The sequence below is a fragment of the Scyliorhinus torazame genome, chromosome 6, assembly GCF_047496885.1.
Source record: "Scyliorhinus torazame isolate Kashiwa2021f chromosome 6, sScyTor2.1, whole genome shotgun sequence".
Taxonomy (NCBI): domain Eukaryota; kingdom Metazoa; phylum Chordata; class Chondrichthyes; order Carcharhiniformes; family Scyliorhinidae; genus Scyliorhinus; species Scyliorhinus torazame.
Window position 1 is genome coordinate 193585673 of NC_092712.1, and position 23972 is coordinate 193609644.

At 49.0% G+C, this 23972-nt stretch overlaps 1 protein-coding gene across 1 annotated transcript in view; it reads left to right on the forward strand.

The window, feature by feature from the left end:
* Nucleotides 1-23972, forward strand: part of LOC140425201 (dynein axonemal heavy chain 11-like) — a 755586-nt gene that overhangs the window by 108660 nt on the left and 622954 nt on the right. The window contains 2 exon segments of the mRNA XM_072509215.1: nucleotides 2594-2731; nucleotides 7424-7548. Of these exon segments, the coding sequence (XP_072365316.1) occupies nucleotides 2594-2731; nucleotides 7424-7548 (263 nt within the window).

Here is a 23972-nt window from a genome sequence, read left to right on the forward strand (position 1 = left end):
GCTTTTGTATGGGTTGGCAGGACACCGTGATTTGGCGTGTGTTTCTATCAGAATCGGCAGGTGGGGGGCACTTGCGCTCCTGCACTTATTGTATTATTGCTGGGCGGTGAATATGGAGAGGGTCAGGCAGTGATGGGAGGGGAGAAAAGTGCAGAGTGGGTGCAGGTGGAGGAGGCATTGTGTATGTGTGGGGGGGGGGGGTCGGTCTGAGAGCTCTGGCTGCCATTTCCATTTGCCGCAGGGAGGTATACGGTGAGTCCAGTGGTGTCTTCATCTTAAAGGGTTGGAACCAGATGAGGTGGCATTTTGGCGTTCAGGGGGAGGGTTGCTGGCTCCTATTTTTTGTGCTAATCATCGGTTCGCCCTGGCAGGGATGGATGCCACATATAGACAATGGCACAGGAAAGGGGTAGAACGGGTGAGGGACTTATTTGTGGAAGGAAAGTTTGCAAATGGTGGGGGTGGTAGCAGGAGAAATATGAGGTGCCGATGGAGGGGAGTTCAGATATGTACAGCTATGGGAAGTTGTGCGGAAGAAGGTGCCCCCTTTCCCTCGGTTGCCAGAGCACACTGTTGGACAGGTTGTTATTGCCAGATGAGTTGGGAGGCGGGAGGATCAGATGGCTGGTAAGCACGGTGAAAGTGTCAATCGAGAAGGTAAAGCAGAGGTGGGAGGAGGAGCTGAGCATGGTGTTGGGGTGGGGGTGTGGAGTGAGTTGTGTATCAATGCAATGTCGTCTTGTACCAGGATGAGCTTGGTACAATTCAAGGTTGTGTATAGGGCGCACATGATGCGGGCATGGATGAGTGGGTTCTTTGCAAAGGTAGAGGATAGGTGCGAGAGATGTGGTGGGGGACCGGCAAATCATGTCCACATGTCTTGTCCGTGATTGGTGGGGTTCTGCATCTTGATAGTTGAAATCTTATTGTGGGGGTGGTGATGTCACTGGACCCTCTGGTGGAGTTAGTTGGGGTTTTGGAACTGTTGGAGGGGAAGGGGGGGGGAAGGATGTACTGGCTTTTGCCAGGCTTAACACCCAGCTGCCAATTCTACTGAGATGGAGGTTGGTGGAGCCACCAAGGGCTTGGCGTGGTTGGGGGAATTCCTTAAGCTGAAGGAGGAGGGGTTTTGGGCGAGATGGAGGCTGTTTATGTCCCTGTTTGAGGACCTGTTTGGTGCCAGTGGGCGGGGGTTAAGAGGAAAAAGGGAGAGAAAATGTCAACCTATGGGGATTGTTATGCATTTGATTGTTTATGTGTTTATGTTTATGTATGCCCTGGTGTGAATAAAAATATTTTAAAAAATTTAAAAAAAAATTCTCTGACTCCTGCCCCATATTCCGGAGGATGTGCCTCTGAGCATGTATCACCTTCTTTGTCCCAAATACCGCTCACCCCACCTCCTACTGCCCGCTTATTATTTTAGGTGCTGGGAGAAGATTTTTAATTTCTCTTAACTGCCATCATATTCCCATATTCTCTCTTTGTAGTCAGCCTTACTTTTCTCTCCCGCTTAGCCTGAGTCGGAAGGCTGGGCCAGATAGGATCGCGTGCGTTTTCAGGTAAGAATTTTGGAGCAGAATAACAAACTCACTCAATTATCACTCCATCAAAAGTTACGGCCCATTGTATTTGGCCTGGTTCTGGGTTGAAGAATTCGCTTGACATTCATTGTGCATCTTTCTTTGTTCATTCATATTCTCCATAACTCACATCATTCACCCTGACTTTGGTTCCCTTGCCTTCCCTGTTTGTTGGAATATAACTGGAAAGGGCCTAAACCATCACTTCCTTTATTTCCTGAAAAGAAGAATGTGCAATAATAATAATAATAATCGCTTATTGTCACAAGTAGGCTTCAATGAAGTTACTGTGAAAAGCTCCTGGTCGCCACATTCCGGCGCCTGTTCGGGGAGGCTGGTGTGGGAATTGAACCCTTGTTCTGCATTACAAGCCAGTTATTTAGCCCAGTGTGCTAAACCAGGGTTACAGGTAGAAGGCGAGGGAGTGATACCAAGTGAATTGAATCTTCAGAGAGCCAGCACAGATATGCCAGGCTGAGAGGCTGTCTTCTATGCTGTAACCATTCTATCTGTGATAGTACTAAATAGTTTGTGTGGTTTTTGCCTCCATTCAAAGCAATACTGGATTAAGATTAGTGCTGCTGTCTCACAGCGCCAGGGACCCGGGGTCAATTCCTTGAGTCACTGTCTGCGGAGTCTGCACGTTCTCCCCGTGTCTGTGGGTTTCCTCCGGGTGCTCCAGTCCCCCCTCCCCCACAGTCCAAAAGTGTGCCAGTTAGGTGGACTGGCCATTTTCAACATGTGGGGTTACGGAAATAAGATGGGGGAGTGGTTCTAGTAGAATGCTCTTTTGGAGGGTCAGTGCTGACCCAGTGGCCTAAATGGCTGCCTTCTGCACTGTAGGGATTCCATGGAAGTTTTCAAGGGTTTTATTATGTAGTGTTTTTAATATTGTGAAGACTGTAAAGATGAAATATACTGAGTAGCTTTAATCCTGAATTTGGTTTTATTGTACTGCAACAATTGAAAGCCAAAACTATTCATCTCCATTAATTTGTTTTCTCCCAAAGCTTCTTGCTGTCTTTGGTGTGTTTCTGGAGAGATCCAACATTAAGGAGATTTTTAGTCCCAAGTACTTCGCTCTGCTGGAGATGTTTGATGAAGAACTGGACAGATGTAAATGTTTATATGATAAGCATGTGATACAGGTACGTTCAATAAAAAGATACTGGCCGGGATTCTCTGTTGCAGATTCTAAGTGCTCCCGCCAGCGAAGAATTAGGACTGTGTCCTGTTGACACTAGGGGTGAGATTCTCCGACCCCCCGCCGGGTCGGAGAATCGCCGGGGGCTGGCGTGAATCCCGCCCCTGCCGGTTGCCGAATTCTCCACCACCGGATATTCGGCGGGGGCAGGAATCGCGCCGCGCTGGTTGGCGCCCCCCCCCCCCCCCCCGCGATTTTCCAGCCCGGGTGGGCCGATGCCCCGCCGCTAAAATGCCTGTCCCGCCGGCATAGATTAAACCACCTACCTTACCGGCGGGACAAGGCGGCGCGGGCGGGCTCCGGGGTCCTGGAGCCCCTTAAGGTTGGGGCTCGGCCCTCAAAGATGCGGACCATTCCGCACCTTTGGGGCGGCGCGATGGCCGACTGATTTGCGCCGTTTTGGGCGCCAGTCGGCGGACATCGCGCCGTTTCCGGAGAATTTCGCCCAAGGAATGTCACCGGGATGCGATTCCCATTGCTTGACGATGCAAAAATATGTATGTCGTTGAATATGGTAGTTTCCCTGATCTTACTGGGGTCGGGCTGCCATTTTGAATGGGCACTTCGATCCCAGGGACAGGCAGCCCCCCAGCCAGCCTCCCATTGTCAAGGGGAGGACCTCCACTCCCTCATCAAGGAGTGTCATCCTCCCTCCGAGCATCACAAGGAATAATAGGTCATTTCCACCCTCCTACACATGCACACATACACCATGCTGCATAAGGGTGACTTGACCCCCTCATTCGCTCTCTCTCTCTCTCTCTCTCTCTCTCTCCCCCCCCCCCCCCCCCCTCCCAAGCTTCACCCCTAATCCACCTCCAGGCCCTCCCCCTTCAGTACCCGCCCCTGGCATTGCCAATGGTGCATTGTCCCTTAACACCTTGGCACTGACACCCTGGCAGAGACTCTCCAGCCTGGCACGATGGACCCCAAGTGGGGTCAAGGGGGTCAACCCATTGCACATGTGCCCCTCTGCCACTGCCAGGTGCAGAGAGAGAGTCGTCCAAGGGTCCTTGGAGTTTGGTAGGCTCTGGCTGTGGGTAAAAGATTGACCCTGGGTTGTTCCCCAGGATGCCCTTTCCAGCCTTGGGCAAACTGAAGATAACTCTTGGTATGGTAAGCTCAGGCAGTCCTCTGTTCAAAATCATCATCCTTATCTGACCTGTTTAAACTCTGAAGTGGCTTTCTCACTCTGAACTGCTCTGCCTGACAGCTGATTCGCAGACCAAACAGTTCAGTGAAGAATCAAGCCAGGAACATTTTTCCTTTCCTCACACCTGCTCCCTCAGTCCTATGCTTTTGAAACTGCTGCTCTTTGAAGGTTCAGACTGTCCCCACAACACTTGAAAAGGCTTGAAATCCCCTGAGGTCCTTTGATGTGCTGAGCATTCATTCAATTTCACAATGCAGTATTTAAAAAAAAATAAACTTAGTACCCAATCCTTTTTTTTCCAATAAGGGGAAATTTAGCGTGGCCAATTCACCTACCCTGCACATCTTCTTGGGTTGTGGGAGGGAGACGCAAGCGGATACAGGGAGAATGTGCAAACACCACAGGGACGGTGACCCGGAGCCGGGATCAAACCAGAGGCCTTGTCATCGTGAGGTAGCAGCGCTAACCACTGCGCCACTGTACAGCCTAACATTGCAGTATCTTTAACTTGCCTTTGATTGAAAGCTTAATGGTTTAAACACAGGTGCCAGGAGGTTTGAGTATTTATCTTTCCAGTCACATTTGAATGCATCTGAAGTACCCTCCATTGATCTGAGGGCAATGTTTATAAACATTCTTATTATGATTGACAATTGCTGACCACTTCAAAGCAACTTCCTCTTTTCTTTTTTATAAATTTAGAGTACCCAATTATTTTTTCTAATTAAGGGACAATTCAGCGTAGCCAGTCCACCTAACCTGCGCATCGTTTGGGTTGTGGGGTGAAATCCATGCAGACACGGGGGAATGTGCAAACTCCACACGGACAGTGACCCAGAGCCGGGATCGAACCTGGGTCCTTAGCGCCTTGAGGCAGCAGTGCTAACTATTGCGCCACCGTGCCGCCTAACCTCACCTTTTCTAACAGCAGAAAGCACTTCGCATTGTTGAAGTGGTTGACAGCTGTCAATCATAAGTATGTGGAAGCAAAGTGATTGCTATGGATGGAGGACAGTTTAGAATATTTTCTCAGGTATGAGCATGAATTACTCCTGAATACTGCACTGCTCAAAGTTTGAAAAATGAGAATATGCGTTACAAATTAGATCCCCGTGCAAGCAATGATACAAAGGTGGCAGCAGGGCCACAGGGAATTGGTCTTCCAGCCTCATTGGTTTACTGTCAGCAGAGGTGTGGCTGCCAGTCGCAGCCCCAGAGGCAGCTTGCTGCTCACTTGATGCAGCATGATTGGCCAATGTCCTGCGAAGAATTCATGACTGGAGCAGTCAGGAGTGGAGTTCATGGTGACCTGCACCGTATCTTCTATTGAACTTGACAGTCGCTTTAAACTTAAACAGAAAAAGAAAATAAATATTTGCCCCCCACACACACACACAACAGTATAAATCTGATCCTGTTTCCAGTTCTCTACAGATTTGACAAAGAGTCATCCAGACTCAAAACGTTAGCGCCCTTCTCTCTCCACAGGTGCCGTCAGACCTGCTGAGATTGCCCAGCATTTTTGTTTGTGTTTCAGATTCCAACATCCGCAGTAATTTGCTTTTATCTTTGTATTGATTAGACCACACCTGGAGTACTGATAGCAGTTGTGGGCACAAACCTTCGGAAGGATATAATGGCCTGCGGCACTTGAGAATTATATCTGGACTCCTGTGATTTGTTAAAGGCCAGGGTTTAGAGAACCCCAAAGTGTATCATGGAGTTCACCTGACCCACAACTTTTACTAGATTGTGGTATGGGGAGCACACGGCCCACTCTACAATGTGGTACAGCAGAAATGGAAAATAATTTTTTAAAGCAAAACAATGTTTATTCTATGAACTCAAGTTAACCTTTTTAAAACATACAGTGAACATCTTAGCAACCATTAATTCAAATACAACCCCCAAAGACTACAACACTAAGTAAACCTTTAAACTTTCCTTTTAACATCCATATGACTTAAAAACAAAACCTTTATCAGAAGCACATCAGGTTAACGTCCCTACTGAAAACATTTATAATTCTGAATTCACCAAATGATCAAGAGATAGTCTTTTGATTCAGAGATAGATTATCATAGAATTTACAGTGCAGAAGGAGGCCATTTGGCCCATCGAGTCTGCACCGGCTCTTGGAAAGAGTACCCTACCCAAGGTCAAAACCTCCACCCTATCCCCATAACCCAGTAACCCCACCCAACACTAAGGACAATTTTGGACACTAAGGGCAATTTATTATGGCCAATCCACCTAACCCGCACGTCTTTGGACTGTGGAAGGAAACCGGAGCACCCGGAGGAAACCCACGCACACACGGGGAGGATGTGTAGAGGAATCGAATCTGGGACCCTGGAGCTGTGAAGCAATTGTGCTATCCACAATGCTACCGTGCTGCCATGCAGCAGTGCACTTGCTTGGTCTGGCTTCAGCTCCAACACTGAAAATGAAACTAAAAAACACCCTGCAGCCTGTTCAAAAACGAAAGTAAAAAGCTGACAGACAGCCCAGCTCCACCCACTCTCTGACATCACTGCAGTAATAAACACCCATTTCCTAAAGGTACTCTCACTACAGATATTTATTTACACACCCATTTATAAACACCCATTTCTTAAAGGTACTCTCACATGACAGATTATAAGGAGACATTGCACAAGCTAGGGTCGTGTGCTCTGGGATTTGGAAGATAAAGGGACGATCGGGTCAGTGCTTTCGAGATATTAAGGGGAGTAGATAGAAACTACTTCCAATGGTTGGGGAATCTAGGAGTAGAGGTTTTACCTTCTTATAAATTAGAGCCAGAAATTTGAGGAGTGAAATTAGGTAACATTTCTTCACACAAAGAATGCTTGAAATTTGGAACTTATCAAATAGAAGTTGATGACAGATCAATTGTAAAATTTAAAGCTGACACTTATAGATGTTAACAAAAGCTTTATGGGAACTGGGTCAAAGGTGGCTATGTGAAGTCAGGCCACAGATCAGTGATCTCATTCAATGGTGACACAGACTTAAGGAGCTCCTGTTCTTGTTTCTATAAGCTAAGCAGTCAGCTGCAATGAAACGTTACAAGGTCACTTGGAGTAAGTTTGTGCCTTAGCATTGAATACACACACAAAATGCTGTATTCCTGTTTCAGTTGCATACTGTGGAACTCTAACCAAAATGATGGGCATGTCATATTGAACCATGAGGCGTCCGTTGTATGCCTGTAACATGGTATCGTGTAATCCAATTTCCAGGCCGGTGTTTTATTATTTTAGTTCACTTTGTTTTCTTTATGAATTGTCTGTGGGGCGTACAATACAGTTTACAAAAACATTGGTGTAACAAATTTATTAACTAATAAAATATTTAATAAATTAAATGAAGAACATAGACTAAATATTTAATAAATTAAATGAAGAACATAGACTGTTTGGTCGGGTTTAAAGTCAGGGTTTGTTTGTTTAATTGTATGTCTGTGTATCTGACAAACAGAAAGAAAAAGGTGCTGAATTATTGCACAAGAACATGCCTGCAACTTCAGGAAACTTAAAATGGGCCAAAGAACTCAAGGAAAGGATTCAGATACCGTGGTCAAATTTAAGGCTCATTGATCACATGTAAGTGTCATGCGTTTTATGTATTAAACCAGAAAATAATTGTATGTTTTGCATTGAAGATCCTTTATAATATTTCTGTGCAATAATTTAATGTTAGGCCCCAATTTTCAGTAGCTTCCCAATTATTTGTCTTCATTAAACAGAAATACTGAAGAAAAAGTACATGAGTTACATGTGAATCAGTTGTATGGGAAACATTGGGCTTGATCCTCCACCGATTGTCAATCAGGACCAATGTTAAAAAACCTCCCACTCCGAAAGTAACACTCATACTTGGGAAAGCCTCCACTTGTAGTTGATTTATGGCAACCCAATGTGAATTGAATTGAATTTGTTTTATTGTCATGTGTACCAAGGTATAGTGAAAAGTATTGTTCTGCGTACAGTCCAGACAGATGGTTCCATACATGAAAAAACATACAAGATGTAAATATGTAGACACAGGCATCGGGTGAAGCATACGGAGTGTAATACTACTCAGTAGAGACGATGTGATATCACTGCCTGACCTTTATGTGGGAGCAGCTGACTGCTTTGCCAGGAAGAGGGAGGAAGACTTTTATGGTATGATGAGGAGCAGCAAGAACATAGTAATTGCTATTTTGTCGTTTCTGTGGGCCATTGTTTGCTATTGGTGCTCCAGGCAAGTGGGACTCAAAATTGAGGGAAAACTTTCAGGAGGAAAATTTTCTTCACTGTAACCCAAACAATGTGTTCAAAGACTTAAAGGTATTCACAACTAGAAGACACACAAATAGTGCTTATACTTTCAAGAGCAGAGAGGTTGGAAGAAAGTTTAATACCCAAAAGTGGATGTGTTTGAGTCAGGTGGGAAGTAACAATGTAAATAAATTTCAAACATGAACCCACCCACCCTGAATGTGCCCACTTTTGTTTTAATGGAGGTGGGTTGGGGCACTGGCAGAGAAATGGGTATCGTGACTGACTGGCCAACCCGCTCCCAGGGTCACTCATTTCAATGTTTTCATGAGGCATGCCTCTGTTCTCTGTTCCAATCTGAGGACCAGCCATCCAGGATTTCTCACGTAAGTAATCTTACAATATTGCCTGTGAGCAAAAAGCAAGAGTGCCTTGTCCTTGTCCACTCAGGAAGCCTATTAATGTTTCCAGCAACAAGATGCCATGATTCAGTGACCTTGGCCCAAGATTGCTCCTGTCCTCCCCACCCCTCACAGGCAATGGCATACTGGTATTGTCACTGGTCAAGTCATCCAGTGACCCAGGTTATGCTCTGCATTCAAATCCTACCATCGCAGATGGTGTAATTTGAATTCATTCAATAAAAGTCTGGAATTAAAAGTCAAATGATGAAATCACTGTCAATTATCATGAAAACCCATCTGGTTCACGAATGTCCTTTAGGAAATCTGCCGTCCTCACCTGGCCTGGTCTACATGTGATTCCAGGTCCACAGCAATGTGGTTGACTCTTAATTGTCCTCTGAAATAGCCTTGCAAGACACTCAGTTTTATTAAACTGCTATAAAGTCAATAAAATATGATACCGAGACTTCCGGGTGCGGCGATGACCAGCTGAGTCGCACGTTTCGGCAGCTCCCTGTGAAACGGACTTTTGGGCTCTTGATAGGAGCCCCAACGGCAATTTTGACGGCTAAAAACACTGTGCGGTAAACCAGAAGGGAATCCCCCCTGGATACGGATGGAAAAAGGAGAGGGAAGTGGCCAGATTGCAGTGGATCCTTTAGAACAGCGGCAAGGAAGGCAAGCAAAAACCAAGATGGCGTCGGAAGGTGGCAGTTTAACATGGGGCCCTGAACAACAAGAGTTCTTGAAATGCTGTGTGGAAGAGATCAAAAAGGAAATGAAGAAAGAGCTGTTGGCCCCGATACTACAGGCGATCGAAGGGCTAAAGGAGGAACAAAAGACCCAGGAGCGGGAGCTTCGGGTCGTGAAGGCAAAGGCAGCCGAGAATGAGGACGATATACAGGGCCTGGTGGTGAAGACGGAGACGCAGGAGGCACATCAGAAACGATGTGTGGAAAGGTTGGAGGCACTGGAAAACAACGCAAGAAGGAACAACCTGAGGATTCTTGGTCTTCCTGAAGGTGTGGAGGGAGCGGACGTCGGGGCATATGTGAGCACAATGCTGCACTCGTTAATGGGAGCGGAGGCCCCGGCGGGTCCGTTGGAGGTGGAGGGAGCATACCGAGTGATGGCGCGAGGACCGAGAGCAGGAGAAATTCCCAGAGCCATAGTGGTGAGATTCCTCCGTTTTAAGGATAGAGAAATGGTCCTTAGATGGGCGAAGAAAACTCGGAGCAGTAAATGGGAGAACGCGGTGATCCGCGTTTATCAAGACTGGAGTGCGGAGGTGGCGAGAAGGAGGGCGAGCTTTAATCGGGCCAAGGCGGTGCTTCATAAAAAGAAGATAAAATTTGGAATGCTGCAACCGGCAAGACTGTGGGTCACATATCGAGAGAGGCACCACTACTTTGAGACGGCGGATGAAGCGTGGACTTTTATTGTGGAAGAAAAACTGGAATGAGCGGGTTATTAAAAAGAACGTTCGAACAAAGTGGTGGGGCGAATGTGGGGGGCAAAGAGGGGTTTTATGTACTAATCCTGCGATGTGGTAACTTTTCTCTCTCCCACAGGTGGTGATGGGGGGAGGTGGAGGAGATGGGGCGTTGGCCATTGGGGGCGGGGCCAAGGGAGAAGCGCGGGCTTGGTTCCCGCGCTATGATAATCATGGCGGGAATAGAGAAGCAGGAAGGAGGGGGCGTCGCACGGTGCGAGCCGAGGTCACGGGGGGAAGCCGAGGTCAGCCAGAGTTTGCTGACTTCTGGGAGCAACATGGGGGGAGTAATTACGCTAGCGGGGGATCTAGCGGGGGGGTGGGAGGGGGGAATTACTGGGTTGCTGCTGCTGGGGAGAGGGGGGAGCTGGTATGGGAGAGGATGGGCGGGGGGGGCACCGCCTGGGGGAGATACAGCTGCGTGGGAACCGGGTGAGGAGCTGGAAAAAGGTGATGGCTAATCGACAAGGGGGGGGTAGGAAGCCCCCCAACTCGGCTGATCACGTGGAACGTGAGAGGGCTGAACGGGCCGATAAAGAGGGCACGGGTACTCGCACACCTTAAGAAACTTAAGGCAGATGTGGTTATGTTACAGGAAAAGCACCTGAAACTGATAGACCAGGTTAGGCTACGCAAAGGATGGGTGGGGCAGGTGTTCCATTCGGGGCTAGATGCGAAAAACAGGGGGGTGGCTATATTAGTGGGGAAGCGGGTAATGTTCGAGGCAAAGACTATAGTGGCGGATAACGGGGGCAGATACGTGATGGTGAGTGGCAAACTACAGGGGGAGACGGTGGTTTTGGTAAACGTATATGCCCCGAACTGGGATGATGCCAATTTTATGAGGCGGATGCTAGGACGCATTCCGGACCTAGAGATGGGAAAGCTGATAATGGGGGGAGATTTTAATACGGTGTTGGAACCAGGGCTGGATAGGTCGAAGTCCAGGACTGGAAGGAGCCCGGCAGCAGCCAAGGTACTTAAAGGTTTTATGGAGCAGATGGGAGGTGTAGACCCGTGGAGATTTAGCAGACCTAGGAGTAAGGAGTTCTCGTTTTTCTCCTATGTCCATAAAGTCTACTCGCGAATAGACTTTTTTGTGCTGGGTAGGGCATTGATCCCGAAGGTGAGGGGAACGGAGTATACGGCTATAGCCATTTCGGATCACGCTCCACACTGGGTGGACTTGGAGATAGGGGAGGAAACAGGAGGGCGCCCACCCTGGAGAATGGACATGGGACTAATGGCAGATGAGGGGGTGTGTCTAAGGGTGAGGGGGTGCATTGAAAAGTACTTGGAACTCAATGATAATGGGGAGGTCCAGGTGGGAGTGGTCTGGGAGGCGTTGAAGGCGGTGGTTAGAGGGGAGCTGATATCAATAAGGGCACATAAAGGGAAGCAGGAGAGTAAGGAACGGGAGCGGTTGCTGCAAGAACTTTTGAGGGTGGACAGACAATATGCGGAAGCACCGGAGGAGGGACTGTACAGGGAAAGGCAAAGGCTACATGTAGAATTTGACTTGCTGACTACAGGCACTGCAGAGGCACAATGGAGGAAGGCACAGGGTGTACAGTACGAATATGGGGAGAAGGCGAGCAGGTTGCTGGCACACCAATTGAGGAAAAGGGGAGCAGCGAGGGAAATAGGGGGAGTGAGGGATGAGGAAGGAGAGATGGAGTGGGGAGCGGAGAGAGTGAATGGAGTGTTCAAGACATTTTATAAAAAATTATATGAAGCTCAACCCCCGGATGGGAGGGAGAGAATGATGGGCTTCTTGGATCGGCTGGAATTTCCCAAGGTGGAAGAGCAGGAAAGGGTGGGACTGGGAGCACAGATCGAGGTAGAAGAAGTGGTGAAAGGAATTAGGAGCATGCAGGCGGGAAAGGCCCCGGGACCGGATGGATTCCCAGTCGAATTCTATAGAAAATATGTGGACTTGCTCGCCCCGGTACTGACGAGGACCTTTAATGAGGCAAAGGAAAGGGGACAACTGCCCCCGACTATGTCTGAAGCAACGATATCGCTTCTCTTAAAGAAGGAAAAGGACCCGCTACAATGCGGGTCCTATAGACCTATTTCCCTCCTAAATGTAGATGCCAAGGTCCTGGCCAAGGTAATGGCAATGAGAATAGAGGAATGTGTCCCGGGGGTGGTCCACGAGGACCAAACTGGGTTTGTGAAGGGGAGACAGCTGAACACGAATATACGGAGGTTGTTAGGGGTAATGATGATGGCCCCACCAGAGGGAGAAACGGAGATAGTAGTGGCGATGGATGCCGAGAAAGCATTTGATAGAGTGGAGTGGGATTATTTGTGGGAGGTGTTGAGGAGATTTGGTTTTGGAGAGGGGTATGTTAGATGGGTGCAGCTGCTGTATAGGGCCCCAGTGGCGAGCGTGGTCACGAATGGACGGGGATCTGCATATTTTCGGCTCCATAGAGGGACAAGGCAGGGATGCCCTCTGTCCCCATTATTGTTTGCACTGGCGATTGAGCCCCTGGCGATAGCGTTGAGGGGTTCCAAGAAGTGGAGGGGAGTACTTAGGGGAGGAGAAGAGCACCGGGTATCTTTGTATGCGGACGATTTGCTACTATACGTGGCGGACCCGGCGGAGGGGATGCCAGAAATAATGCGGATACTTGGGGAGTTTGGGGATTTTTCAGTGTATGAATTGAACATGGGGAAAAGTGAGTTGTTTGTGGTGCATCCAGGGGAGCAGAGTAGAGAAATAGAGGACCTACCGTTGAGGAAGGTAACAAGGGACTTTCGTTACCTGGGGATCCAGATAGCTAAGAATTGGGGCACATTGCATAGGTTAAATTTAACGCGGTTGGTGGAACAGATGGAGGAGGATTTCAAGAGATGGGATATGGTATCCCTGTCAATGGCAGGGAGGGTGCAGGCGGTTAAGATGGTGGTCCTCCCGAGATTCCTCTTTGTGTTTCAGTGCCTCCCGGTGGTGATCACGAAGGCTTTTTTTAAAAGGATTGAAAAGAGCATCATGGGTTTTGTGTGGGCCGGGAAGACCCTGAGAGTGAGGAAGGGATTCTTACAGCGTCGCAGGGATAGGGGGGGGCTGGCACTACCGAGCCTAAGTGAGTATTATTGGGCCGCTAATATTTCAATGGTGAGTAAGTGGATGGGAGAGGAGGAGGGAGCGGCGTGGAAGAGATTAGAGAGGGCGTCCTGTAGGGGGACTAGCCTACAGGCTATGGTGACAGCCCCATTGCCGTTCTCACCGAGGAACTACACCACAAGCCCGGTGGTGGTGGCTACACTGAAGATTTGGGGACAGTGGAGACGGCATAGGGGAAAGACTGGAGCCTTGGGGGGGTCCCCGATAAGAAACAACCATAGGTTTGCCCCGGGGGGAATAGATGGGGGATATGGAATGTGGCAAAGAGCAGGAATAACGCAACTGAAAGATCTGTTTGTGAATGGGAAGTTCGCGAGTCTGGTAGCGCTGACCGAGAAATATGGGTTGCCCCAAGGGAATGCATTCAGGTATATGCAACTGAGGGCTTTTGCGAGGCAACAGGTGAGAGAATTCCCGCAGCTCCCGACACAAGAGGTGCAGGACAGAGTGATCTCAAAGACATGGGTGGGGGATGGTAAGGTGTCAGATATATATAGGGAAATGAGGGACGAAGGGGAGACTATGGTAGATGAACTAAAAGGGAAATGGGAAGAAGAGCTGGGGGAGGGGATCGAGGAGGGGCTGTGGACAGATGCCCTAAGCAGGGTAAACTCGTCGTCCTCGTGTGCCAGGCTAAGCCTGATTCAGTTTAAGGTATTACACAGGGCACATATGACTGGAGCACGGCTCAGTAAATTTTTTGGGGTGGAGGATAGGTGTGCGAGGTGCTCGAGAAGCCCAGCGAATCATACCCATATGTTTTGGTCATGCCCAGCACTACAGGGGTTTTGGATGGGGGTGACAAAGGTGCTTTCAAAAGTAGTAGGAGTCCGGGTCGAACCAAGCTGGGGGTTGGCTATATTTGGGGTTGCACAAGAGCCGGGAGTGCAGGAGGCGAGAGAGGCCGATGTTTTGGCCTTTGCGTCCCTAGTAGCCCGGCGCAGGATATTGCTAATGTGGAAAGAAGCCAAGCCCCCGGGGGTGGAGACCTGGATAAATGACATGGCGGGGTTTATAAAGCTAGAGCGGATTAAGTTCGTCCTAAGGGGGTCGGCTCAAGGGTTCACCAGGCGGTGGCAACCGTTCGTCCAATACCTCGCAGAAAGATAGACGGAATGGGAAAAAGAAGGCAGCAGCAGCAGCCCAGGATCGGGGGGGGGAGGAGGAACCAGAAGGACTCTCAGGGTTGTTAATATATACTGTATAGTATGTATAGGTCGTTGCTACAGATAATTATATATTGGACTGTTAAATTATATTTTTGGAGAGTGTTACTTGTGACAAGGCAGTTGCCAATTAGGGCTAGTTTTCATTTTTGTTATTTATTATTCATTCATTTTTTGTTTATAAAATAGGTCATTGTTATTTGTGTTGTTATAATATTGTGTAAAGGATGCACAATGTACTGTGTTGGTTGACCAAAAATTTTCAATAAAATATTTAATAAAAAAAAAAAAATATGATACCGATTGGACAACCAAGCATCGACCTAGGCATTGGAAACGCTAACGTCAAATTCGATCCTGTCGACCCTGCAAAGTCCTTCTTACTAACATCAAGGAGCTTGTGCCAAAAATTGGAAAGCTATCTCACAGACTCGTCAAGCAACAGTCTGATATAGTCACATTGACAGAATCATACCGTACACGTAATGTCCCAGACACCACCATCCCTAGGTGTGTCATGTCGCGCCAGCAGAACAGACTAGCAGAGGTGGCGGCACAGTGATGTACAGATGGGAAGGAGTTACACTGGGAGTCCTCAACATTGATTTTTGACCCCATGAAGTCTTATGGCACCAGGTCAAACATGGGCAAGGACAACTCCTGCTGATTATCACACACTGCGACCCCACTAAGCTGATGCATCAGTACTCGTCCATGTTGAACATCTACTTGTAATCACAGGTTGGCAAGGACACAAAAGTACTCTGGAAGGGGGGACGTCAATGTCCATCATCAAGAATGGCTTGACAGCACCACTACAGATGAAACTGGCTGAGTCTGAAAGGACATAGCTGCTAGACTGGGTCTCTGGCAGGGAGTGAGGAAGTCAACAAGAAGGAAAAAACATCCTCACCAACCTGCCTGCTGCCAATGCATCTGTCCGTGACAGTATTGGTAGGAGTGACCACCACACAGTCCTTGTGGAGATGAAGTCCCTTCTTCACACTGGGGATATCTTCCATCTTGCTAAATGGGATGGATTTTGAACAGAACCAGCAACTCAAGACCGGGCATCCATGAGGTGCTGTCGGTCATCAGCAGCAACAGAGTTGTACTCGGCCACAATCTGTAACCTCGTGGCCTGGCATACAAGACCATAAGACATAGGAGCAGAAATTGACCATTCGGCCCATTGAGTGTGCTCCGCCATTCAATGTTAGCATGACTGATCTGATGTAATAATCCACTTTCCTGCTGTATCCCCATAACCATTGATTCCCTTACTGATTAAAAATCTGTCCATCACAGCCTTGAACGTGCTAAACGACCCAACCTCTCCAGCTCTCTGCAGTAAAGAATTCCACAGATTCTCTACTCTGAGAGATTACATTTCTTCTCATCTCAGTCTTAAATGGGTGATCTCTTACACTGAGATATGCCCTCTTTTCCTAGACTTTCGCACAAGGGGAAACAACCTTTCAGCATCTAGCCTGTCAAACCCACTGAAAATCCTATATGTCTCAATAAGGGCGCCTCTCAATTCTCTAAACTCCAATGAGTACAGACCCAATTTACTTAACCTCTCCTCATAAGAAAATCCCTCTATACTCTGGATCAACCGTGTGAACTTCTCCAGATGGTCTCCAATGCCACTATATCTTTCCTTAGATAAGGGGATCAAAATTGTCTACAGTATTCCAGGCACAAAAGCAGAAAATACTGGACAATCTCAGCAGGTCTGACAGCATCTATGGAGAGAAATAGGAGCTAATATTTTGAGTCTGGATGACTCTTTGTCAAAGCTGTGATTGTCCAGTATTTTCTGTTTTTGTTTCAGATTCCAGCATCCACAATAATTTGCTTTTATCTACAGTATTGCAGGAGTGGTCCAACTAGTGTCTTGTATAATTTTAGCAAGACCCTCCCTACTTTATACTCCATTCCCTTTGAAGCATGGTAGCATAGTGGTTAGCACAGTTGCTTCACAGCTCCAGGGTCCCAGCTTCGATTCCCGGCTTGGGTCACTGTCTGTGTGGAGTCTGCACGTTCTCCCCGTGTGTGTGTGGGTTTCCTCCGGGTGCTCCGGTTTCCTCCCACTGTCCAAAGATGTGCGGGTTAGGTGGATTGGCCATACTAAATTACCCTTAGTGTCCAAAAAGGTTAATTGGGGTTACTGGGTTAAGGGAATGGAGTGGAGTAGGTGTGTGCTTGAGTAGGGAGCTCTTTCAAAGGGCCGGTGCAGACTTGATGGGCCGAATGGCCTCCTTCTGCACTGTGAATTCTATGAAATAAAGGCCAACGTTTCTTTTGCCTTCCATATTACCTGCTGAATTTGCATGCTAGCTTTTTCTGATTTATGCCGAGAACCCCCAAATCCCTCAGTGCTGCAGCTTTCTGCAGTCTTTCTCCATTTAAATAATATTCAACTCCTTTATTTTACCTACCAAGGTGCAAAACTTCACATTTTCGCACATTATATTGCATCTGTAAAATGTTCACTTAACCAGCATATATCCCTCTGCAGACTTGTGTGTCATCCTTATCACTTGCCTTCCCACTTATGTTTATGTCATCCGCAAACTTGGCAATGGTGCATTCAGTTCCCTTGTCCAAGTCATTCAAAAAGTAAATAATTGTTGGCCCAGCACTGATCATTTTGCCACTCCACTAGTTACAGGTTTCCATCCTGAAATCTCCCTCTTATCCCAACCCTCTGGCCATGATTCTCCAATCCCAGTGTGCCACACTATCGCTGCTAACGAAAATGGAGAATTTGGCGCTCAGCCAAATCTCCCATTCACTGCAGCCGGACCAGAGAATCCAGTTGGCATGAACGGTCGGAGAATCAGGCCCTCTGTCCACTATCAGTTAGGCAATTCTCTATCCATGCTAATATACTACCCCCAACACCATAGGCTCTTATTAAATTGCCTTTTGTGTGGTACCTTATCGAATGCTTTCTACATCTACTGCTTCCCCTTTATCTATCCTGCTCATTACCACCTCAAAGAATTCTAATACATTTTCCAGGCATAACTTCCCCTTCATGAACCATGCTGAGAAATAAAAAGTATCTGTTTAACTCCTCTATCATTTCCAGTTTCACCGTGATTATTTCCACAGCCTCAGGCCCCAAAGAGAATATGCCCACTTGGGTCTCTCTCTTCCATTGTATATATTTAAATAAACAAATTCATTTTTATATTACTTGCTATTTTGCTCTCAATTTTTATTGAGTGGTTTTTTTTGGGCCATTTTTGTTGTTTTTTAAAACTTTCCCAATCTTCTGGCAGCTATTTAGGCAATGATACCCAGAGTGTGACAGGAAGGGACAGAGTGTACATTCATTGTACACTCCCATGTATACAAGGTATATTCCCGTATAGACTTCTTTGTGTTGGACAAAACGCTGCTGGCTGGGGTGGTGGATGCTGAATATTCAGCAATTGTGGTGTCAGACCACACCCCGCACTGGGTAGACCTGCAAGTAAACAGAGGAAAGGCCCAGCGGCTACAATGGAGGTTGGATGTGGAGCTGTTAGCGGAGGAGGAGGTGTGCGAGCAGGTGAAGGTGGCCATTCGGGGATATATAAAGATGAATGACACAGGTGAGGTTTCGGAGGGCGTGGTGTCGGAGGCACTGAAGGCAGTTATTAGGGGGGATCTCATCTCAATTGGGGCACATAAGGAGAAGACTGAGCGGGCGAGTTGGACAGGTTGGTAGGCAAGATTTTACAGGTGGACAGGAGGTATGCGGAGTCTCCGGATGACGGGCTTCTGAAGGAGCATCAGAGACTGCAACTGGAATTTGGGCTCCTGTCCACAGGTAGGGCAGACGGACAGCTGAGGAGGGTGAAGGGGGTGGTATGTGAATATGGGGAAAAAGCCAGCAGGATGTTGGCGCACCAGCTGAGGAAATAGGAGGTGGCGAGAGAGATTGGGAAAGTAAGAGATACAGTGGGGGAGTTGGTTTTGGATCCGGAGGGGTGAATGATGTGTTTCGGGAGTTTTACAATAGATTGTATAAATCGGAACCCCCAGCCGGGGAGGAGGGTATGAAGTGATTCCTGGGGGGGCTGGAGTTCCCGAGGATAGATGAGGAGTTGGTGGAGGGTCTGGGAACCCCAATTGGGCTTGGGGAGGTTATAGACAGGTCGGAGGCGATGCAATCGGGTAAGGCCCTGGGACCTGATGGATACCCGATCGAGTTTTATAAAAAGTTTTCCGGGTTGCTAGGGCCGCTCCTGGTAAAGGCTTTTAATGAGTCCAAGGTACTGGGAGTGCTCCCTCCAACATTATCACAGGCATTGATCTCCCTTATTTTGAAGCGGGATAAGGATCCGGAGAGTTGTGGGATGTATAGAACGGTCTCCCTGTTGAATGTGGATGCTAACTTGCTGGCAAAGATCTTGGCCATGCGCATAGAGGATTGTGTCCCGGAGGTAATAGGGGAGGACCAGACTGGATTTGTGAAGGGACGACATCTGACGTCCAATATTAGACGGTTCCTATATGTGATAATGGTGCCTGTGGAGGGGCACGAGGTCGAGGTGGTGATGGCCATGGATGCAGAGAAGGCCTTTGATCGGGTGGAGTGGAAATACCTGTGGTATGTCCTGGGAAGGTTCGGGCAGGGATTCGTAGTTGGGTCCGGTTGCTATATCAGGCACCAGTGGTGAATGTAAGGACCAACTGGGTCCGATCAGAGTATTTTAGTCTGTGTAGGGGGACAAGGCAGGGGTGCCCATTCTCCCCACTACTGTTTGCCCTGGCCATAGAGCCCGTGGCTGTGGCACTGAGGGCATCGAACATTTGACGGGGGATAGTTAGAGGGGGGGGTGGAGCATAGGGTCTTGCTCTATGCGGACGATTTGCTCCTGTATATAATAGACCCGTTGGGGGGGGAATTACAGGAATGATGGGAATACTGGAGGAATTTGGCCGGTTTGCATGCTACAAACTAAGCAAGAGCGAGGTCTTCGCCATCCAGGCAAGGAGGCAGGAGAGGAGACTGAGGGAGATGCCATTCAAAGTGGTGGGGAGGAGTTTCAGGTATCTGGGGATTCAGGTGGCAAGGGACTGGAGTCAGCTTCATAAACTAAATTTGGGCAGGCTGATTGAGCAAATGAAAGGGGACTTCCGCAGGTGGGACGTGCTCCCGCTGTCATTGACGGGGAGGTTACAGACTGTCAAAATGATAGTCCTCCTGAGATTGCTGCTTGTGTTTCAGTGTCTCCCAATCTTTATCCCCAAGGCATTTGTAGGAAAATCTTGGGTTTTATATGGGCTGGGAAAGCCCCGAGGGTGAAGAAGGTCCTTGAGCTGGGGCGCGGGAAGGAAGGCCTGGCTCTTCCGAACTTTATTAATTACTACTGGGCGGCTAATATTTCGATGGTTAGGAAGTGGGTAGTGGGGGAGGGGTCGGTGTGGGAGCGGGTAGAGGCAGCATCTTGTAAGGGTATGAGTCTGGAGTCTCTGTTAATGGCACCTCTGCCGTTCTAGCTGGTTCGATACTCCACAAGCCCAGTGGTAGTGGCAGCCCTGAGAGTGTGGGGACAATGGAGGCAACACATGAGACTGGAGGGGGCGTCGGTGTGGTCACCGATCTGTGACAATCACCGGTTCGCTCCGGGGGGGGGCTGGATGGCGGCTTTAGTAGGTGGCAACAGGCAGGGATGAGACATTTGGGGATCTCTTCATTGAGGAGGGTTTCCCGAGCCTGGAGGAGCTAGAGGAGGAGTTTGAGTTACCGGGTGGGAATGGATTGCGGTACCTGCAGGTACGGGACTTTGTCCGGAGGCAGGTTCCAAGCTTCCCTCGCCTTTGTCTAAGGGGACTGTTATAACCTGCCTGCTTACCATTGGCTGCGGACTAATGACAATCCCACAATCCTGTGGGAGTATGAGCTTTCCCAATGAGGAGGGCGGAGAAATCATTAGCAGACTCCCTGGATAAATAAAGTTGGCCAGTTTGGAACCAGCAGGAAGGAGTGAGCAGCAAGCGAAGTTACTGCTGCTTTTGTATATATATATATATATGTTATTGTAAATAAATGTTATTTCTTTGTATCCTTAAAACTCATGCTGGATTCTTCGTGGCCCTCACAAAACTGGCGATGAGGGTTAAAGTGAATAGCTGTCTACACTGCAGAAACCACCTCCCTGGATTTTTGTTGGATACAGGTTGGAAGTTGTTTTCTATTACAACATGCCTCTGTATGGACGTTTGGATGTTTTTGATGCTGCGCTGGAAAGCTGGAACCAGTATGCACAACAGGTGCATTACTATTTCCGGGCAAACTATATCACCGAAAACGAGCGCCAGGTGATCATATTGCTCACCGCCTGCGGCCCGCATACGTTTGGGGTGATTAGGAGCCTTACATACCCAGCTGCGCTGGACACCTAAATGTTTGATGAACTTGTGAGTTTAGTGGGGCAGCATTTTAACCCAACCCCGTCCACGATAGTCTAACGTTACCGGTTTAATACCGCTGAGAGGACCCCAGGAGAATCCCTTGCCGACTTTCTATCCAGGCTACGCAGGATTGTGGAGTACTGTGACTATGGTGAGATCTTGTCAGAAATGTTACGCGACCGTTTGGTTTGCGGTATTAACAATGCGGCCACCCAGAGAAAGGTGTTAGCTCAGCCAACATTGACTTTTCAACAGGCCATTCAAATAGTATTGTCCCGAGAGAGCACAGAACAAGGAGTGCAGGAGCTACAGGGAATGGAGGTGCATGCCTTGGGGCACAACCCCTACCGTCCGAAAACAGCCCCCCGCACTCCTGCGGTACCTTGGGCTAGACGACATCCAGGTCGACGCCAGTGGCCATCGGACATTCCTCCCCGCAGGGAGCCTTCTCCAGAACCAATGGATGAGGAGCCATGTCCATGTCAGACTTGTAGGCACCGACCCCGTCGCGGACGGAGGTCCTGGGGGCGCCAGAGGCGCCGTCGTTCCGACCGAAACTGGGACCAGCCCAGGGGCCGTACCTTCCATGTGGATGAACCTGCGGCGACTACTCCTGAAGACGTGGAGATGGAGGATGACTGCCTGCAGCTGCATTGTGTGGCAGCTCCCCGTGTGGCCCCCATTAAGGTAACAGTACGGGTCAATGGTCACCCGCTTGAGATGGAGTTGTGCGCAGCGGTCTCCGTGATCGCCCAGAGGACATTCGACCACATCAAGCAGGGTATACAGACCCTTACATTAACTGACACACAGGCCAGGTTGGCCACCTACACGGGGGAACCATTGGACATTGCAGGAACTACGATGACCCCTGTTGTTTATGGACGCCAGGAGGGGCGTTTCCCACTTATCGTGGTGCGCGGCCATGGGCCCAGCCTGTTGGGTCGGGACTGGTTGCGCCATTTGCGCTTGCAGTGCAGCACATCCTCCAAACAGTTTCTGGAGGGTTGACTGAGGTGCCAGGACGATACCCAGATGTATTCCAGCCCGGTTTGGGGAAAATAAAAGGGGCCATAGCCCGTATCCAAGTCGAACCAGGAGCCACGCCGTGCTATTTCCGGGCGCGCCCGGTGCCTTACGCCTTGCTCGAGAAGGTAGAAGGGGAGCTCACTCGTTTGGAAACTTTGGGTATTATCAGGCCCGTCCGTTTCGCTGACTGGGCAGCACCAATTATACCTGTAATGAAGCCAGATGCCACAGTCCGCTTGTGCGGCAACTATAAACTTACAGTGAATACGGCTTCCCGACTCGACCATTATCCAATGCCTCGCATAGAGGATCTCTACATAAAGCTTGCAGTTGGACTCTCGTTCACAAAATTAGATATGAGTCACGCCTACCTACAGTTGGAGCTGGACCCTGCCTCCCGACCATATGTAACGATTAATAGACAACGGGGCCATACGAATATACACGTTTGCCCTTTGGAGTATCCTCTGCCTGTGCTATTTTTCAACGCGTTATGGAGGGCATTTTGAGAGGTTTACCGCGTGTCGCTGTCTACTTAAATGACGTTTTGATCACAGGGACGTCGGAGCAGGAACATTTGAAAAATCTGGAGGCTGTCCGTAGACAATTTTCGGAGGCTGGAGTCCATTTACGTCGCACAAAGTGCGTCTTTCAGGCGAAGGAAGTAGTCTACCTGGGTTATCGGGTGGACCGTGAAGGTTTGCACCCCGTCGCAGAGAAGGTGCGCGCGATTCAGCAGGCCCCCGCCCCGACTGACATTTCGCATCATCGTTCTTTTCTCGGCCTCGTAAACTATTACGGGAAGTTCCTCCCCAATCTGGGAACTACGCTGGCCCCGTTGCATCTTCTGCTAAAGAAAAATCACACCTGGGTTGGGGTCAGCTGCAAGAAACCGCTTTCCGGCGGGTAAAACAACAATTGTTGTCGTCTGGGTTACGAACCCACTATGATCCTGGAAAGCCTTTGCTCGTCACGTGATGCATCCCCGTATGGTATTGGGGCCGTCCTGTCCCACAAGATGGAGAACGGGGCCGAGCGGCCGATAGCTTTTGCCTCCCGCACATTGACTGCAGCGGAAAAAAAGTCCGCGCAGATCGAGAAGGAGGGCCTGGCGGTGGTCTTTGCGGTGAAACGTTTGCACCAATACGTGTATGGCCGCCACTTCACTATCGTGACTGATCATAAGCCTCTGCTGAGACTTTTCAGAGAGGATAAGCCAATACCGCCCATTGCTTTCGCACGGATCCAGCGCTGGGCTTTGTTGCTCGCTGCATACGAGTATTCTCTGGAGCACAAACCAGGAACGCAGATAGCGAATGCCGACGCACTGAGCTGATTGCCTTTATAGACCGGCCCCATGTCGACCCCCACGACCGGTGAGGTGGTTGCAACCCTAAATTTTATGGACACCTTGCCTGTCACGGTATCACAGATCCGTGAGTGGACCCAGACGGAGCCAGTACTGTCAAAGGTTCGACACATAGTCCTGTATGGTGGGCAGCATAGACAGCTCCCAGGCGAGTTGCGGGCATTTTCCTCCAAGCTGTCAGAATTCAGCGTGGAAGACGGCATCCCCTTGTGGGGGACGCGTGTGATTGTCCCGGAAAAAGGACAGGAGCTGATACTAAGAGACTTGCACAATGGGCATCCAGGTGTGACCAAAATAAAAATGTTGGCCCGGAGTTATGTTTGGTGGCCAGGCCTCGACGCCGACATTGAGAAGGTGGCCCAAAACTGCTCCATTTGTCCGGAGCATCAGAAGCTTCCGCCGGCCGTGTCCCTACATCACTGGGAATGGCCAGGGCGGCCTTGGGCCCGCTTGCATGTGGATTTCGCCGGCCCTTTTCAAGGATCCATGTTCCTTTTATTAATCAACGCCCAGTCTAAATGGCTAGAGGTGCATAAGATGCTTGGCACAACGTCCTGCGCAACAATTGAGAAGATGCGTTTGTCTTTTAGTACACATGGCCTCCCCGAGGTGCTGGTCACAGATAACGGCACTCCATTCACCAGTGAGGAGTTTGCGAGGTTCATGAAGATGAACGGCATACGCCATATCCGCACTGCCCCATACCACCTGGCTTCAAATGGGTTGGCGGAGCGCGCAGTGCAGATATTCA